Genomic DNA, 21,572 nt, shown 5'->3' on the forward strand with positions numbered 1-21,572 from the left:
CTATTTTCATAAAAATTGATCATGTCAAGTTAAAAATTGATCTTCTTGGTTAAACTAATTAAACTAAGTAGTTGAAAATTTGACTGCTTTGTCAAAAATTCATTTTATAATTGTAGATTAAATTAATTTTTTTGTAATTAATTTTTTCAAGCTAGAAATTAATCTTCCAGATTGAAAATTACACTATTTTGTTAAAAATTTAATAATTTGTTTGAAATGATTTTACTTTCTTGACTGGCAAATTTTTCTTGGCTAAAAATTCTTTTTTCTTTGTTTGAAAATTCATGTATTTTGGTAGATATTTGACCTTTTTTGGTTTGTAATGCAACTGATTTTGATTTAAAATCAAATCTTTATAGATTCTTGTTAGTTGAAAATTGAAATATTTGGTTGAAAATACCTTTTTGTAAGTTAATAATTCAACTATTTGTTTAGAAATTCCAACTATTGTATTGGAAATTGAAGTGTTTTGTTCAAAATTCATCTATTTTGTAGAAAATTTAATTATTTTGTTAAAAATCCAACTTAATTTTTAAAAGTTATTTTTTTTTGTTAGAAAATTCAACTATCTTCTAAAAAAGTTCGTTTTTTGGCTTGATGATTTATCTAAATATTTGGTTCAATATTTAACTATTGTTGGTATATCTTTATTGTCTTATTGTTTGATATTTCACGTTAGAAAATGTATACACCTGGTTGAAAATTTACCTTTGTAGGTAAAAAACTGAACTATTTGATTACAAATGCAAAATATTTTGTCTTAATATCTTAAGCGTTTTATATTAAATTCAATATGTTTTCTAAAAATTAATTTGATTTAAAAGAATATATTTCCCTACGTTCATGAAAAAGGAATGAGGAAAATGTAGAATAATTCAAAATATTTATAAAATAAATGTATATATTTATTTCAGATTTCAAATCCTTCGTTTCAATTGTTTGACACAGTTACACAAGATCGCTTCAACCTGACATTGACAAACTTCTGAAATCTGCACTTTTATAAATTTAATTTTTACCCTCCACATTATCGATCATCTGCTGAATAAAGAAGTTATTAAACGTTATTAAAATTTTCGTTGCTAATGCATATAATACGCTCAGTAATAATTAATAATAAAGTTAAAAGCCGACTTGTGAAAAACGGTTGACATTTCGTAGATTTCGATGAGTGATGTGTATGTATACGCACACATGAAAATTCTTAAACCTATTTATCATGCCAATCTATCCCTTGGAGTTCAGATTTACTAAAATCAGGTTGAGATTTTCTTACACTGCGAAAAAACTAGCTATACACGCTTTTCCCTGGTCCCTCTGAAGCTAATTTAAATGCAGAAAAATTATCGTGAGCGAGCGGATTCGAGCCACGGTAAAGATACATGACGAACGCAGCTCGGCTCTCTAACCGGGGCTCTCCGTACGTGAGAGCCGAGCAGCGCTCATCAGTTAACTTCACAGTGGCTCTAATCCGCTCCCTGATTATCGCATTTTAGTATTGCACCTACTATCTTTATTTACGTATTTACGCAATTATTTTTTATTTATATGATAAGAGAGAAAAATGTCTAATTTCACAGCTCTGCTGAAGAACTGTTCTTCACGTTTTTAAATTTTTGTAACAAATTTAACAAAACTGTCTCTTTAGAAAAGAGAAAGAAAGTTGTCTCTCGCTAATAAATACGTTAAGCCTTATTGTAATTATTTTATTCCAGATATTCTTTATCTCTTTTTATAATTGTGCGGATAGATCGACTTTTTTCAATAATAGTTTTCGCAGTCACAATTTTTGCAGTATTTAGAACTATAGTCGAATCCGGCGTACAGTGGGGCAAAACAAGTTTCTACTCGAGTGTCTGTGGGCTAATCAATTTTAGGCATATACTAGGGTGCCCGAAATAAGGTGTGATTTTTAATTTTGCAAATGCTATACCATAATTTCCTTTTTTTTTTGTTATAAATTATTGATATAATTTTTTTATTAAAAACAATTTCTTTAGAGTTTCCGCTAGGCTTGAATTTTTTCAAGTATAAATTTAAGCCAAACAAATTTTTCCGCCCATAAAAAGTGTTTGTTATTTATTGAGGACTAAGTCCTACATTTCAGGGATTATTTCACAATAAATGAAAAATCATTTTTCATTTTCATTTTTTCGGCGGCTGCGCTTTTTAGAATTAAATTTATGTTTTTTAAAAATTGAAACATCAGAACATTCATTTACAGACTTAAAACAACCTAGCAGAACAGTTGATATATTTTTAAAATTAAAATACATTTTTCTTGCAGTATTTTTCTCCAGAAGGAAGAAATTTAGAGGGTAATGTTTGCAAAATTAAAAAAAATATATATACAAAAAGAATCTATTTTTTTTCAAATAACTGATTTTTTTTCAACTTTACGGTCAAGGGTTCATAAAAATAATTTTATACTTAATTTTATAAATTTTGTATAAAAGATTGGTATTTTTCTGAGAAAAGCTCCAAAATTATCAAATTTTTCTTAAATACAGATATAAAAAAGTTCAGAATGAAACAATATAACAAATGTGAATGTATCAAAAATTTTATTAACGTTACTGATAGATTTGAATTATTTTAATGAAATTGAATAATTGTTGATTAATTTTAATAGATAACACTTTACTTATATTTAAAAATATAATAATAATAATAAAAAAATGACACAATTAAAATTTAAATTATAATATTTTAAATAAATCTACCTTCATTAATAAATTATAAATCTGTACATTTTTTTAATATGGTAATTTCTCGAGCTTCAAAAGATTTTAAATTTTTTAGGGGAAATTTTAAAACTTTATGGGTCAACGCAAATTATTTTTTTGATTTAATTTTTAGAAGTATCGTTTTTTTTAAGATTCTCATATTGATTAAATGATGTCTTTCATCTGTGCTAAAACTATTTATAAATATTTTTAGTTGACGTAAATGTTCAGAAAAATTGATTATTGTGTTATGAACAAATAAATTAACAAAAGTTTTTTTTGGATTGGTAATGTTAGGTCATTCAAATCCAGAGTTTTTATTTAAAATTCACAGTTTGAATATTTTTCAAGGAATAGGCTTAATTTCGTACGGAATCAAGTAAGAATATTCTTACAATTACTTTTTGCTATGATAATTTGTAAACTAATAAGAATTAATAATTATTTAAACAATTTTAATAAATAAATTCAGAGTTTGGCTATTTTTCAACGAACAGTCTCAATTTTTTTACAAAATCAACTAAGAATGCCTTTTCGATAAATATTCGCTATGATTCCTTCAAAATTTACAACAATTATTAATTATTTAACTATTTATTATAACTAGAACATTTTTATGATCAAAGTTCATCGGAAACACATTCTTTGTTGATTGCGTAAACATAAATTAAGCGTATTCGTTGGAAAAGCCAAACTCTGCATTTTTGAAATGAATATTTTTTAAACATTTAAGGATTGTTGTCAGCTTGAAAAGTATCATAGCGAAGAATAATTGTAAATGTATTCTTAACTGATTCGTGAATAAAAATTACGAGCATTCTTTGAAAAATATACAAAAACTGAATTTGTTTATGACTATTTTTTAAATAATTGACAATCTTGTCAATTTGAAAAACATCATAGCGAAAAATATGTAAAATAAATTCTCAGTCGATTTTATTAACAAAAATTGAACCTATTCGAATAAATAATAGCCAATCGCTGAGTTTGATGATCAAAATTGTTTAAATACTTAATCATTCTTGTAAACTTGCAAAGCATCATAGCAAAGAGTGATCAAAAATAGCGTGGTGGATTCTTTTAAAACATTGAGCTTATTTATGGAAAAATAGCCATCTCTTAATTTGCTTATGGAAATTTTTAAAATAATGAACACTTCTTATAAATTCACAAAGCATTATAGCTAAGAGTGATCAGAAAAACATTTTTAGTCAATTCTGTAAAGCACTTTTTCCAATGCACTGACAAATAGTTAAATTCTGAATTTGCTTATGAAAATTATTTAAATAATCAATAATTCTTTAGAATTTGCAAATTATAATAGAAAAGATTTATCGGAAAGACATTCTTAGTTGACTTGTAAAGAAATCATCATAGGAAAGAGTCATCGGACATTTGTATTTGATTTTGTAAAAAAACAAGCCTATTCCTTTAAAATATCCAAAAAGTTAATTTATTTATAAAAATGTTTTAAAAACTTCCCAATAGTATCCATATTCAATTAATGGTAGTAGAATATTAATTTTTTCCCACATTTTTCACTAATGCTCTGGATTTAATAAGCTAAATATTTCCATTACAGAAAAATAATTTTTGTTAATTAAATTGTTTGTATGGTCATAATACTTTTTTAAAATTAGTTTTACCTACTGGTATGATTTCTAGATAGTTTTAGAACAGATTTTTGTCAAAAATCCAAAACTGTGCATTAAAAATTTTTTTTTTTGCATTTATCCACCGAAATTTTCTTTTGCCCCAGTGTGTAGCGGCTTTGTGGACGAATACGATTTTATGCTTAGTGAATCTTTTCGATTTATTTTATTTCTCATTCTGGTATAAATTTATCAATCAAAGAGCTACGATCTAAGGTAATATATCATACATATTTTTTCGGCATTAATTAGTTGAAATAGTTTTATTTCTACCCACCGCCATGCAAATAATAACAAAAATTATAATATCTTTAAACAAGAAATCGAAAGTTCGCTAATTCGATTACATTACAATTGAAAAGCGATTTGACTAATTTCTAAGTTTGGATGATAAATTTTCTTCATTCAAGTTGCAATCTCAAAAAGCATCCACTTTATTTTATTATAAATATATTTCGAAATTCTACTGCCTGAGAATAAAATATATAGCATAATGTATCCTTTTTACAAACATATAATTTAATAATGCGTAGGAATGGAATGTTATACAATTAACGATCGACAAAAAGATTTACAATTTATATCTGTACATTCAATATACGAAGAGATAGGTAGGGTGGCCGCAGGTAATTAAAAACCTGGAAAATCAGGGAAGTCAGGGATTTTCAAATAAAATGGTAAAAGTCATGGAATTTTTGTAAGAAGCACTTTCATTAATTCTCAAGAATAATCAGGACTGCCACACACTCACTTTTAGTAATTTTTAGTAACTTTTAGTAACTTTAGAAATAAAAAAATATTAACCCATGGATTAAATACTTTTGAATTCAGATCTATACATATTTATTAATTTTTCTCTATTCTTTCAAAAATTTAACAAATTTAACTGTTTGAAAAGATTCAAAATTAACTTAAAACTTGAAGTGATTTCAATTAATTTGAAACAAAATGTATATTTTTGCGGATTTCGGAAAAAAACAAAGGTGTTTAAGAATTGTAAAAGGTTTCAAAAGGAGACCAATTTTTTCTTAAGCTTCCTAGGAAAATGAAAAATGATGTTTCATTTTCAAAAATTTGAATTATTTTAAAAGATATTTAAATATTTCAGGTTTTTTTTAAAAATAACAATAAATTTTCAAAAGCTTTGAAAAGTTTAAAAGAATTTCGAAAAATTTAAAATATTTTTGGGTATTTCAAAAGATTCTAAGGAATTTTTAATAGATTTCAATAATTTATAGAGATGCTAAAAGATTTGAAAGATTGATTGAACATTTAAATAAATTCCAAAGAATTTTCAAGATCTTTTAAAAATTTCAAAGGATTTCGAATGATTTAAAAAGATTTAAAATATTTTAGGGCATTTTAGAAGATTGTAAGGAATTTTTAATTGATTTTAGTAATTTAAAGGAATTTTCAAGAACCTGAAATATTTTTGGCTAATTAAAAATATTTCAAAGCATTTTCAAGAACTATAAAAAGTTTCAAGAAATTTCAAAAGATTTTAAAGAGCCTGGCAATTTGTAGGTGGTTAAAAAAGATTCCAAAAAACTTGTAATTTATTACAATAATTTGAAGGGATTTTAAAGAATTTGAAAAATTTTCAAATATTTTAATTCATTTCTATAGATAATATAAAATTTTAAAGCTTTTAGATCATTTTAAAAGATTCCGGTAAATTTGCATTTGATTTTAATAATTTAAAGAAATTTGAGAGATGTTACGGTATACTTAAAAATTCAATAGAATTTACATGAGCTTATAACAAAATCTCCAGAGTTTTCGAAAATTATTAAAGGTTTCGAAATATTTTACGCTATTTCAAAAGATTTCAAAGCATTTTTAAGAGCTTTTAGAAGTTTTGAGGGATTTTGAAAGATTTCGAATAATTTGAAAGATTTTAGTATATTCAAAATTTTGATATTTCAATATTTTTAAAGAATTTTAAAAGTTTTTAAGGTATTTTCATACATTTTCCAGAATTTCAGAAAATATGATCAGGTTTCATCTAACTTTATGGTATTTTATAATATTTTAATAAATTTCAAAGTATTTATTCACGAGAATTGAGAAATTTCATTGGATTTCTTTGGAGTTTGTTTGATAATTTGAATTTATTTTTAATTTACCCTGAATTTGTATTAATTCATCCTGAATTCTTTTTAAATTTTTGAAATTCTCTTTAATTAAAAAAATGTAATTCACTTGAATTTTTCCAAATGAACATAATTAAATGGATTTTATTTTTATTTTTTATGAATTCATCTTTAAGTATTTTACACTAATCTGAAGCTCTTAGAAACTTCATTAAATTCCCTTAAAATTCATTTTTTTTCTCAAATTATTTCAAACTTATTGCATTCAAAAAATTTCTTAAATATATATTTTTTAATGAAATCCTCAATTTCTATTAATTTGACCGAATTTCCTTAAAGTTTTCAATTCAATCGAATTCTTTCAAATTTAACTTGAATTGTTTTGAAGTTTTATGAATCGAATTATTTTTCAATTTAAAACAACATTAGTAAAATAATTAATACAGATTAGTCGCTTTTAGTCACCTTTGGACTATAAATTAGTAAGTTTTTCTAAATTTTTAATTACAAAAAATGAAATTAGGCTGTGGCAGTTTTGTAAAGAAAACAGTAAATTAAAAATTTCGCAGTGTCTCGTCATCCCAAAATTCGGAATGAACAGGCAAATATTTTTCAATATCTTGGCTAGTCTTCACAAATTTTCGGTACTAGTCCATCCAGAATTGTTTTATTTCATCCATAAAGGATTCATATTAAAAATGTTAAAAGATCAGAATTGTTGACTTTAAATTGTAATCGCCAGGGAAAATGAAAACTTTGGCAGGAAAAATGAAAATTTAGGAACGAAAAATGAAAAATTGGGCAGCAAAATTGAAAAATTAATCATGGTAAACTCTGGGTAAGTCAGGTCATTTCGAAAAAGAAGTTTTTCGGCCACCCGAATAGGTCGTTTTTTAGGTCTTTGCGAACGTGGTGCACAAAAACGTTTCATTCGTTCATAATTTCGGATCCCATTTTTTTTCTACCAAAAATTAAGAGCAATATTCTAAATTTGGTAGGACTTTTTTAATGGAAGCGCCGTGCACAGTATAATACTCTCTACTTGACTCGTATCGCATAATATGTCATATACGAATATCTTATTATTATAAGAACAGTAGGTATATACGTAGGTAGGCTACAATATATAATGTATGTTTATCGCAACGTTATATAAATGTAATATAAGCGTCTTTTTTGTGCCCTAAGTTAATTTTTATTGTGTAATTTTTGTTCTGCCTTTCAATTCTCAATTTTTTTATCACCCCATTGAAAAATTAGTTTCAGACTAAACTAAGAAAAGCAAATTAGTAATTAAAGTATATTTATATGATTATATACAATTTGTTATAGATACTACTTATTCATATTTTTTTATTATCAGGCAGTGGATAAGAGCCACTGTGAAGTTATTTGACCAACGCAGCTCGGATCTCATATGCGAGAGCCGAGTTGCGTTCATCAGCTACCTTCACAGTGGCTCTTATCCGCTTCCTTATTCTTATAATTTGTTTCTAATTTTCAAAGTTCAGTACCAGAATAGCTAAGGCTTGCAATAAGATTTTTTTCTTGGGGTGATAAATAAATGAGCGATGACACCTTGAAAATGTTAATTGTTATAGAAATATCTTCTGGTCTGGCGTCGGTCTTACAGCAGAGAAAAAAATACGAAACGCAATCAAATTCCTTTGAGATATTTAATTTTCTACGAGTCGCGAGGCAACAGTAAATTTAATTGGTGTTTTCGTAATTCGTAGTTAAATACTATCGGCCGATATCCTAGCAATTATAATAGGTAAAGATATTTATGTTTGACTTCGTTTTTTGAATCCAATTTTCTTACGTCCAGAGAAAAAATTTTCTCTTTTGGATAAACTAAGATTTGGTTTACTTTTATTTTAATTATTTATTTCAAAGAAAACTTTCGTATCGATAACTTAAATATTAATTCAATGTACAGTACAATTTAAAATTTACTTGTGTTTAAAATAAAATTGATGTTCACTATACGTGAATTTTATATTTGGTTTAATGACAGCCTCTTTCTGCTTTTTGCATCGCAATTTCACAATTAAAGTATAACAATTGAACAATTTTAACTTAATTTTTAAACTAATTTCTATAAGATATATTTCGGAAAGAGAAGTATTCAATGTACGCTAAACTTTCCGTTTAATTAAAAATAAATTAATGAATATCACATAAGACTTTTTACAATGGTGTCTTAAAATTTCAAGCATTCAATATTAGAATATTACAAATTTTTATTTTGAATATATTAAGTCTTCCAATTTTGATAGTTTTAAAGTTTGAAGAACTCAAATCAAGATTTGATAAACATTCAAATTATTATTTTTCTTAAAATGGATAAATAAGATTTTTTTTAAATCAAAAGCGTTTGAAGGTCGTTGATAAAGTTTTGTTTACATTTTTAGAATTCCAGTATTGTTTTTTATTTTAAAAGTATTTCTAATTTATGTCGCTTAAGGACCCCTAAACTTCTATTACTTCCAATAGAAAATTTTACTAATCGAGAGCCCGGATCAAATAACTACCCGATTTCTAAAGTACCAACTTTTCCTAACAAATTTTTAAAGATAAAATAGGGAAAAAGGAATATAAATTTATTGATCGGGAATTTACTTCTAATCATAGCAAAATCTAAGTTTTCATTATTTTAATAATTTTGGTCAATTTAGGACAGCGATTTCTACTTTATTTACAGTTGCACGGCAGATGAGTATCTTTATTTTGGAACAGGGGATTTTTTGCAAGGAACGGGAATTTTTTTAAAGAATTATAATTCGGATTTAGAAGAAAGTAATTAAAAAAATCCCGCCTCCAAGTCAGAATTCGTCATAAATTGAGAGTTCCCTCTTCTCAGTTTTAGAAAGTACTTCGATCAGTTTTTAGAGTAGAAGTAGTGTTTCAAAGAAGAAATATTTCTGAATTATAAAAGAAATTTCATTTACACTGTTCGAAGCGAATTCATCTTTTTACATTCTCAGCATAATGAGAAGGTATTAGTTTTATGTGAAAACTGTCGTGGATTTCTTTATTAGTAAAAACTTCAACTATTTGGTTAAAAGATAAACTCTTTTGTTACAAATTAATTTTTTCGGTTGAAGATTCATCAAAGTAATTGAAAACTCATCAATTTAGTTAAAAATTCGTTTCTGTAAATGAAAATTTAACTGTTCTATTTTCGGAAATTGAACTTTTATAGTTCAAAATTTTAAAATTTGGATGTATGTTTTCTTTATTTGAAAATTCAACATTTTTATTGCAAATTCGCGTATTTTGCTACAAATTGACATTTTTGGATAGGAAACTATCTTTTTTTATAACTTTATCTTATAGTTAAAAATTCTTCTTTTCGGTTGAAAATTCAAGTCGAAGATTCATTGTTCTGATTGAAAATTCATTTCTGATTGAAAACTAGTTCTTTCTTTGGATTTAGTTGTTGAAAATTATATATTTTTTAAATTGAAAATGTTACTATAATCCTAGTTGAATATTTTATAATTTCAGTTAAAATTTTTTTTCAGTTTACAATTCGTCTTTTGTGGTAGAAATTAATCTTCTTGGTTGAAAATGATTCTTTTTGGTAAAAAAAAATAATTATTCTATTTAAAGGTCTATAATGTCAGTTAAAACTGCACCTTTCGGGTTTAAAATGCAACTATTCCATTTAAATATTTACAATTCTATTTGAAAATTCAAACCCATAAGCCCCAAAATTATAAGGCCCAAATCCCACATAAATTTTTAGGGAAAATGGGTACTTTAGAAGTATATTTTATGCAGAATCCCAATGGGATTCGAACTTCATTTTACAAAGGCATTTGTAAAATTATTTCGGCTCAAAACGTTACTTAAACGCAAGAGGCCAGGGGTGTAGAATAATTCTATAACCGATTTTTTGATCTGGGCTTACAATTTCATATAATTTTTAGTGAGACCATCCATTTCCATTTATCTTCCTAATGACACTGTTTTATTTTTGGAATCCGTGTTCCTGATTGTTACAAAAAACATAAACTCTAGAAAGTTACTGTTCATCTTGATATTTTGTTCTTTATCCTGAAACAAGATTACGTTTTTCGAATTGGTCTTGGTTTGCTTTATAATTTGAGATATTTTATAAAGAGCAATTATCGTAACATTTGACCGAAAATACGAAAAACACATTAAATACATTTTTCTTCATCAAATTTGTCAATAGTCGTATTCCTATCGTAAATTTGCACAATTTTAACCATATGCAATTTGCTCTAAAATCAATATTTTATCAATATATCAATATATTATATGTTTAAGTAATACTAAACAATAATGTATGAAACATAATATTTTTTGTATTGTTGAATGTCATATATTTGTTTTTTTATAACATACGTGTCATCAGGTATCGAACAAAACTTCTGCAGCAGGAATAATTTCTAAAGCAGCTCTTAGCGCAATAAGCAGATAATATATAATGAAGTACCCTTTAAACAAATAATAACTTTCAAAATATTGAGTTTGGAGAAAATTGTACAGATCTACATGAAGAATATTACTCTATTTGTAAATATGATAAAAAAACATATTATTTTTTCTATTTTCCTTATTTTTGATCATACGATTAGCCTCAAATTTATACAGTAATTACTTCCTTATTACTGTTCACAGTAAATTTAAAAAATTTGATTTTTTTTGAACCAGCCTAGTGGTGAGCCATACGTGATGAGTGCATGAGAAAAGGCTGTAATGGTGGAAGCGTGGATACTGGATATCAGATATCAAATATCAGACATCACGAATAGTTCGTAGCGAGTAGACAGCAATCAATGCACCATGAATTCTATTCATTCGCGATATACGTAATAGGCATTGACACGAGAGCTCTATGTATTTACGGGATTTATGGGATTTACGACTAGGATCGGGAATGGGGGTCGTGAAAGTCCAAATCTCTAGATTGTTCAACAAGAGTTAGGTCGCTTGCACTCTGACCCGGACTCATACTAGGGGTCACTATAATTTGAGTCCTTGTTGTTCCGAGCAAGGCCATATTTTCACAAAAAGTTTCCTCTTCCTCATCCTCGTACTCAGCCTCGACATCTGAGGGCGGCGAGAAATCCGGCTCGTTACCTATATCAAAAAAATGGTAAATTTAGATATTGTTTCACCTAAAATATATCTCAATTTTCCATTCAAATTCTATTCAGACAAAAACCTGATCTTGTATAATGTATGGGTAGGGTCGATAGGGGTAAGTATCATACGATATTAGGAAGTTACATTTCGATTAATGATATTTAAAATATTTAAGAAGATTCTTGTTTCAAATTTTGCAAAAAGTATCTTTGGACTGTATACTTTCAATCGATATCTAACTGTCAATGAATCGTCCAGTAATTCTCATATCTAATTTCTTTAAAACTGTTTGTGAAGAAGTATACATTAAAAAGTTTATTTGCCAATTATTATTATGTACTTACATTTGTATTGCAAAAATGAGATTCATTAACGTCTTCAAATAATCTTGAACAGTTGACAGTTTTTCGTGTTTTACAATAAAAAATAAAAACAAAAGAACAGATATAACACTTACCCTGAGTCTGATTTTTAATTACACTGTCATGATTGATCATTAAAGGGGATAAAAATCTAAGATTTACGAAAAAAACTACAGACATTCAACACCTGCCTTCCTCCTTAAGAAAAATTCAAGAAGAGGTGCTTAATGTAAGACAAAATTATGAATTTGAATTTTCTTTTAAATAATTGATGAAGGTACTAATTAATGATAGATATTTTTTTTCTATAAATAATAGCAGATATAATCTTGATGTTGAAACATAAAAAGTTTATAAATATATTTTTTTTTACAAATTTTCTTTTTATCACACTATTCCCGTTATCATATTTCCCCTTATCGACCCTATATAGGCTGTATAGGCCGAATCAGGGTGGCCACTGGACCGGGAAACCGGAAAAAGACCGGGAATTTTACTTTTTAGAAGAAAATCTTTCCAATCTCTTAAAATATCACAAATTTCCTACATCACGTTATATTATGCAATGCAAGATGCGTTCGATTTAAATTTTTTAAATATTAGGTTCCTTTGTTAATCTTTTCGATTATGAAATCATCCAGTTTGAAATGCGCAATTTGAAAATCTTTTACTTGAAAACTTTTTCATTTTAGATCTTCATTTTTAGTCGCACAGTTTCAATTTGCAGAAGTTTAAAGTGCAGTTTGAATAATTGAATAACTAAAAATTAAGAGCGTTTGATATTATTTTGTTATAAAAAATGTTTCAAGCTGATGAGCTGCAAATATAAACTGATAATTGATTCGTAAAAATTGAACTGTAGTTCGAGTATTAAAAATTGAATGATAACTTAGATTACAAGATATCCTTATTATATTTCAAATCGTATTCATATATTGTTTCAATATAAAATATTCTTTGAAAATCAGATATTATAAATTAAATATTAAAAACTGCAAATTTTGAAACTTCATTATTTGAGATAGAAAACCTTGAATCGTTCAAATTTCAGAGTTTTAATTCAAAAATTTGAACGTAACCATTTTAATTGTTCCATTCGAACAAACTTTGCTTTCTGAAAGTATATAACATATTCTTATATTTATGACTAAAAATTGAATCTATATTCATTTGAAACAAGTAAAAATAAAATAATGTAGCTTTTAATTTATGAAGTGTTGATGAAAAAAAATCGTTCGATTTTAAATGTTTCTGGTTTAAAATCGCTGAAAATTATATAATATTATGAAAAGTTTCATATTTATATGGATTCATTATTTAAATTAGACTTTAGAATATTGAATATAATAGTATAGATTTATATGTTTAAATCAGAAATCTTTTACCTATTCAATTTATAAACGTTCAAAATTAAAATTGTTGATGTTTAACGGTATTTATCTCGAAATGCCTCCAATCTGAATAGTTGAAAATCGAAAAGGGCGTTTTTCAGTTTTTTTCATTGAGTTTTTTTCAGTGAGGGTGACATTTTTTTTGCGCATCGAAAAAATGAGCAAATGAACAGGAATTTTATTCCTTGATTAAAACGGCCACCCTGATTATGTAACTTACATTAGGGGTCGTCCATTAATTACGTAAGACTTTTTCGAGTGGAAGGGGTTCGGAAATGGTTAAGAACCCTTACTACGGGGGAGGGGGGGGGGTGGTGTTTATATAGTTTGTTATTATATAATATTAAGCATTACTTTTAAAATCATGTGAAATACCGTTAATTGTTTTGAAAATTTTCAAACTCCCTCAAAAGGTTTTAAATCATGTGAAAATTCTCTGAAATCCTTTGAATTCCATGTGTATGGTACCTACTCTTGAAACCCTTTTAAAACGGTTAGGCTCCCAAAAAATCCCTTGAAATCCTTTAAAAAATGTGGGAATTGCTTAAAATTTTTCGATTTTTCGAGAAATATTTTTATATCCTTGAAATTGCTTAAAATCTTCAAAATCCCGTAAAAATCTCTTTTAATCCTTTAAAATTCATGGAAATTCCTTTTAAATCTCTAAAAAAACTTACAAATTCGTGAGCACACTTTCGAATTCTCTAAACTTTTATTCAATTTAGTGAAATCATTGACACATCTCCAAATCCCTCAAAATGCATTAATCTTGTTTAAAATTCTTTAAACTAAAAATCCATTGAAATAACCAAAATCCCATGAAAATCCCATCCAACACTTTGATTTCGTAAAAATACTTTGGTGTCTCCTTAAATCCCTTGAAAGCCTTTGAACTATTTGAAGCTCTTTTGAAACTCCTTAAAATCTCTTGAAATCCTTTAAAATCCTTAGAATCTTTACAAATCTTATAAAATCCCTTGAAAATTTTACAAATCCGTTAAAATAATCGAAATCCTATGGAAATCGCCTGATACACTTTGCAAATCGTGAAAATACTTGATCATCTCTTCAAATAGCTTAAAATCCTTTTAATTCTTTGCAAATCCTTTAAAATCCCTTAAAATTTCTACAAATCCGTTTAAATCTTTGAAATCCCACTAAATTCCCTGATATACTTTGAAAATCGTGAAAATACTTTGGTATCTCTTGAAATCTTTGAGAATCTTTTGCAAATTCCGCGAAATCTCTTTAAATCCTTTTAAATCTTCGAAAATCTGAAAATATTAGAAATCCGTGGAAATCTTTCGGAATTTCTTGAGATCCCATAAAATATTTCAATCTTTTAAAGGCCAATAAAATTTCGTGAAATCGCCCAAACCGCTTCAAATCTCTTAAATTCCCTTAAAAACTTTTGTACTTTATTAAAATACTTCGGAATCCCGTAAAATCTCTTTAAATCCACTGAAATTTTTAAAACCCAAATAAAATTCAGTTTCAAAGTTCGTGAAAATACATCGGTAATGCGTCAAATCCTTTAAAATCCCTGGAAATCTCTTAAAATCTCTGGAAATCTTTCCCAAAGAAATTGTGATCCACGACGAGTCCTCGCAATGAGCAACGAAAATACAAATGGAACATGATCCTTCTAAAATCCAGTTAATAATAAGAATGTTCGTGAGGCCGTGGCTGAATCCTTTAAACTTCCACGCTTTTGGCCAGCAGATCGAGGAATTTGGTTTGCTCAGATCCAGGATCAATTTGCTACCCGCATAGTTGTAAGCGATCAAACGAAATTATAAAGAATTTAATTATAAGTTAAAGCATAGTTTCTCAAGAAAAACTCAATCAACAATTTTTGACCGCAGAAAAGCTTGATGATAGCAACGGCACTAATGGCTTCTATGTAGAATGCGTCAACTAATCGGTACCAATCAAAATCTGCTTTTTGACGACTTATTAAAGCAGTTATTAGTTCAACGTATGCTTAATAATTTTCAAGTTCTAGCTTCAAACGATATACTTAATTTCGATCAACTAGCAGAATTACACAGAAAAACGCTGGTGTTCTAAACCGCGCTGTCAGCCACCTGAATACTTGTCAAAGCAACTATTCGCTTTGCGATATTGGCCGAAATAATTGTTAATAAGGAAACCAATTGAAACAATATTTACCTAATTTTCAAATTTCTTTCATTTAATAGGGCGTACCAGTCACTTATAATAAAATTATAACTTCCTAATGCAACTTCCAAAAGTTAGGTTAGTCATGCCCGTCGACATTTAAACTAAAGCCGCGATGTATAGAAAAAGTCATGACCGTCTACATATACAATAAGGTATTTTCACTCTAATCACTAGCTCACTTCACTTCGTTGAATACTGAGGGGATAAAAATTGACCAAACGCATGGGAATCGGTTAATTTTTGCTCTATTTTTCTAATATTTTCGTAGAAAGTAATTTTTCTGTGTAAGTGCAATTGAAAAATAGTTTTTCTTTTTTAGGGACTATTTAATGCAATAATAAAATGATAATAATTTTCATTCATGCGTGCGTTAGGGCTGAGCGCTGGTTGTCTACCCTTTGAAGCGCGATTGAAAATTACATTGAAAAACAATTCTTGTAATTAAATTATAAATTGTTTAACTTTTGATTTAAGACGAGAAAACAGTTTATAACACATATATTGGATGAATAACAGTTTATTTTCATTGAATTTGAAAGACTGACTAATATTTCTCAATATATTTGTTAATAGATACATTTTTTTAAATACCATATGATGTTTCAGCAGCTTGATATATAGAAGCCAATTGCAGAATATAATAGTGATAATATTTGAATAATTCTAAAACAAAATTTCAGATTGTTCTTTTCGATTGAGACGTGACAAAACGACGCTTGAAGTAAAAAAAAAAAGAAAGCATAACTACAATGCAGTCGTGATAATTTATGTATTTATAGGTTATATAATTATATGAATTCCCAGAAAAATACATACAAAATATTAAAAACTTATAAATAATTATTTTTAAGCACTTTTCCAAGAAATTCCTTTTTAAATTAAATTTTTTGTAAAATATAATTTGGTCTTTGGAATTCACTGAAAATAAACTGTTATTAATATAATATATGTTGTGTATTTTTTTGCCTGAAATCAAAGTTATACAATTTGTATATATCCTTGTGGATATTTTAATAACTATTTACTTAAGTTACAAGAATTGTTTTTAATGTAATTTTGAGTCGCGCGCCAAGTGAGGCCAATGAGCGGTCAGCCCGAACGCAAGCGCAGTATCTCAGAGTGCCAACATTGGCATCATTCGTCCACAGCACAAACCGGAAAAATAAATCAAATCATAAAATGCATCAAATGCATGGAACAAAACTTTCTGTAATATATTTGTAATTAATCATCATTATTATTATTATTTAATTATTTCATTGAATAGTAATTAAAAAATAAAAACTATTTTTTAACTACACTTATATAGAAAAAATTACCTTTTACGAAGCCGTTAGCAAAATAGGGCAAAAATGAACTGAATCCCATAAATTTCGTCCCTTATTTTCCCCTCAGAAATCTACGAAGTGAAGTTAGTTGTTTATTGAAGTGAAAATACCTAATAGGCTTTCATCTTATCAGTTTGAATGTTCCCGCCGCTATATTTGAAACATCGCAATGTTTCACGAAACTCCCAATGTTTCATGAAACTTTTCATCAGGCTAAAGATTCATGCAAATTTACATCCCTACTTATCGCGAATAAAAAATTTCTGTTTTTATTATACAATTGTATTTACCTTATCTTTTATGTATGACACTAGCCACTGAAAGATTAGATATCTAAGATACCTTTAAACTTCCGCAGAAAATCTAGTGGAAATTTGTTCGAACGACCAGGCATCAATTTCAATGCAGACGGTCACAACTTAGTTTGTACATCCCGGCTTTGGTGGTTTGAATGTCATATAGTAGGTTTTGACTAACCTAACATTTGAATATTACATCACGGTAAGTACTATTTTTATTCCAAGACTATTTAGTCGCTGGTAAATGGGAGGTAAATAAAACGTTAGATAATTATTATTATAACTTGCCTGCTTATTAACATCTGTTTCACTCAAATAACGATCGACAAAATGATCTTGACAGGTGACTTACAGTTTGTAGACGACACTTCACGTTGCACTGGATGAGAAAAAACAGTGTCTAAATGATGATTTTCCCCTAGATTCTCCGAATGAACCTGTGTGGCTCAAATTTGTTGCAACTCTATTGAACACCGATTTCGGTGTACATTGGAGGATCGGCGATTTTCTGTGTACCCGACAAAATATTCTAAATCGCTGCCCTTATGTGTTTTCTGTTAAGTCCTCGTCTTTTTGCTGGTACCATCGAAAATTTGATGATTCCACTGAAAAATTTGGAAGACCTTGCACTGCTTTTTCGGAAAAAGACCAGGCATTCCACTACAGGCGTAAAGTGGGATCGTCCAAATTTCACAGCGCCTCTTCATCATAGAAATTAAATCAATGGTACCTTTTCTCTTTGATACAGCAGCTGTTTCCAATCGATTTTTATTATTGCTAATGTCACGAAAGCCTATTGTTGGTGCTGATTTCTTGCACGGCTTCGGATTTCTCTCTGATCTAAAAAATAAACGATTGATTCTTCAACCAGCTCAAGGATCAACGGAATTTAATTGATAGCAGCAAGCGAAACACCGAAGATATTTTCTCTGGGTAACAAATTCTGGCATATTTTCAAGAAATCTATAAAGTTAATCTCTAAAAATTCTAGATTTATCTTGATGAATGATGCTTCGAACGTTGCTACAGGTGCAGCACTAAATCAAATCAATAAAGATTGTTCTCCATCAACCAATTCCAACCATGAATAGAAAAACTTCCATGCAATATTATATATAATAAATATTTAGCAATTTATCTGACAGTAAAAAACTTTCGATACTTCTTAGAAGGATTCAATTTTACAATCAACACGAAGCACAAACGCCTCTTTCAGCGTTCAGCTTTTAGAAATTTCCTTGAAAATTCTTCACTGAGAAAAAAATAAAATATTGATTCCATACTACAATTTACCAATAACATTCGTTATATTAAAACTCCTGAATATATATTAGCTGATACATTATCTCCACCAACTGTAGATATGATTTCAAGTGCTCAAGCATTGTTTACTTAAGAAAAACTAGCAACAGACCAAGAAAAGGATGAGGAAATCCAAAATAGTTTACAAAAGAATACAATGACGAAATTAATTCTGCTGCAAATTACTTCCACAAGCTCTGCTTTAAAAATTGGGCTGTTGTTTCAACGGGGAAAACGAGGCCTCTCATTGCAAATGCACTACAAAGAATGATTTTACAACGTGCATGGCTTTTCACATCCTGGAATTAGCGCAACTCGTCATTTGATAGACACTTTCGTTTGCTCTTTTGCTTTTTTGGTTTTGCTTGTCAAAAATCGCACACTGTTCTTCATAAATTATCTCCAATTGGACAAATTTATGTTTCAGTAGGACGATTCCGACAAGTGCGCATCAACCTCGTGAGGTCATTAAATAGTAGCGACAGTAGGTCATATGCGTCGACATGCATCGACCGATTCACGAGGTGGCTTGAAGCCATTCCAATTTCCAACATTTCCTCTGAAACTGTTGCTGAAGTTTTTATTAATGGCTGGATCTCTTGAGTCAGATGTCCTAAAGTCCTCTCCATTTATTGAGGAACTCAATTCAAATCGAATTTGCTATTAAGCTGAGGAACAATTTTCGGAATCCATTATGTACGGTCTGCTTCGTATCATCCTGAATAGAATGGGATGATCGAATGATTTCATTGATCCTTGAAAACTGCGCTAACATGTGAAAGAAACCAACGTTGGACTGAAACTCTTTCACTAGTTTTGTTAGGATTGCGTACAGCCTTAACAAAAGACTTGAATTGTTCTACAACTAAACTTCTTTAAAAAACTCAGCTACGATTATGAGAGGAATTCTTTGAAGCTTTGTCCACCGATCATATGCTTAATCTGACGAAGTACATAGATAGACTTCGATCTCAAATGAGGAAGCTAAGCCCAGTACCCCGAAACTTATCATACAAGATGTGAAAGAAAATTCAGATTTGTAGATTAGCTGTTACAGATTTGATCGTTTCATTTCTCTTGGCTCTTTTCTAATATTTACTTATTTGTCTCGCATCCAGCCATCTGTCAAGTATTTCGTTTTTGCATATAATTAATGTTAGTAAAATAAATTGAATTGAACACTAAAATTCTTTAAAATCCTTGAAAATATTTTCAAGTCCCGTGAAATCAGTTCAAATATCTTTAAATCTTCGAAATACTTAAAAATACCACGGTATCCCTTAATTTTCATGAAAATACTTTGTTCTCTTCAAATTTGTTAGACTGCTTTGAAATGTCGTCACTTTTTAAAAAATATCTCGAAATCTTTTAAAATCCTGTGAAATCTTTTTAAAACCACCAACATTTATGAAACCCCTGGAAAGCTTTGAATATCTCATTAAATTCCGTAAAAATTGTGTAATTCTTTTAAATGCCTTAAAATACCTTTAAATCTGTAAAAATTCTTTCATATCACTGGAAATCTTTCACATCTTTTTAAATCTCGTTTAAAGTTAAAATAATTGATCCATCACGTGCATTGGTTTCTGTGTTTTATTTGCTTTCGCCTGATAAGGTCGATTTTTTTATTCGGATTTGTTTCTTGTGCGTAATAGCATGAAATGTGTAGACATTCCTAGCGGTCCTAAATGAACACCAAACAGGTAGTCCTGAGTCGGCACCTTTTTTTGTTGCTTTTGTTGTTATTCGTGTTTCATTTTATTTATTTTTGTGATTTAATTCCATGTCACTCGTCTCTTGTTTTTTTTTAGTTTGGTTGTGTTTTAACTGCATATAGCTTGTCTGTGGTAGGTGTCTGTTATATTGTGTGTTTTTTTATTGTCAATATTCTACATGTTTTTTTTATGTTAAATGGTTTAAATTGGTCCATTTCCTCCTAAAGCTTACAAAACCAGCCCTTTTTCAGGCATTTAAGTATAAAAATTATGTGCTGACTCACGACCAGGGGGTTCCAAATGACATCGAATTGTAGATAAAGGATTGTGCTACATGACCAAAGACATTAAGCTTCATTAAACCCTGTTTACCCTCTATTTTAGATAATAACTCTTACTGTGCCGACTTAGGACCACTCTACCCTACAATTTTAATTTATGGTGTAAGAAATATAAAATTTTACGTAAGAAGAGGGAGAGGGGGTAAAAAAACTCTTAAGAATCCTCGCCAAGGGGGGGGGGGGCTATAAAAATCAACTATAAAATTTAGAAAATAATTCTTACATAATTAATGGACTTTCATTTGGATTAAATTAATACTCGTCCAAAGACTATGTGAATCTAGCTGTGAACATTCATGGAATGTGTAGTTTGTGCAGTTATGAAAGGGAGATCTACTTATTACCAGGCTTGCTACAGAATTCTAATTTCACAATTCTCTGCATTTTACAGATTTTCCAGAGTAATTTTTATATCATCGAGACCACTTCTTGTACATTTTGATTTATTATTATTTTTTAATTACGTATTTTTAAAATTCCTTAAATTCATTCAGTTTTTTAGACTTTCAGACTCTATGCGAAGCAGCCCAGAAAGCTTGTAGATAATAAGATTCGCGTAAATAATCATCTGACTTGCAATAATAAAGAAGTCCTCTTTTGTGATGAATTTTTACTGCGATGAATAATTTATTTCAGCTGTAGAATTTATTTGAATACAATACGTGTCAATGTAATATTTCTGCTTCCGATACTTTGGATTCGAGAGAGAATTTGAAAGTCAGATATCCTCAACGAAGTAGTCGATGTGCGAGGAGAGAAAAATTAATGATCCTTCAGGAAAATCATAAAAATTTATAGCGACACGTGAAATGTATTATATACTGTTAGATTGAAAGGAAAAATTTTACAAATCAAATTTTATTTTTATAATTTCTTCAATACTGATGGTTCTTAATTACTTGTTCATTTCCACTAATAAGTAGCATCCATTCCTACAAAAATATATTGTATGAAAGTATATTGATTTTCTACTTCAAGTGTGGACCTTTTATTTAATGCAAAGAGGAGTAAGTCGTGGAGATGAAGGTCAAATAAACAACAAATAATTTTAAATTGAG

The 21,572-nt window shown here is 28.4% G+C and overlaps 1 protein-coding gene across 1 annotated transcript in view; it reads right to left on the reverse strand.

Annotated features, from left to right (window-relative positions):
* Positions 1–11,161: 11,161 nt before the first annotated feature.
* The window catches only part of LOC117180626 (potassium voltage-gated channel subfamily KQT member 1-like), a 245,022-nt gene continuing 234,611 nt past the window's right edge, over positions 11,162–21,572 (reverse strand). Inside the window, exon 18 of the mRNA XM_033373115.1 lies at positions 11,162–11,586. Within this exon, the coding sequence (XP_033229006.1) occupies positions 11,372–11,586 (215 nt within the window). The 3' untranslated portion in view covers positions 11,162–11,371. The remainder of the gene's footprint in view (positions 11,587–21,572) is intronic.

The sequence above is a fragment of the Belonocnema kinseyi genome, chromosome 9 (assembly GCF_010883055.1).
Source record: "Belonocnema kinseyi isolate 2016_QV_RU_SX_M_011 chromosome 9, B_treatae_v1, whole genome shotgun sequence".
NCBI classification, from domain to species: Eukaryota; Metazoa; Arthropoda; class Insecta; order Hymenoptera; family Cynipidae; genus Belonocnema; species Belonocnema kinseyi.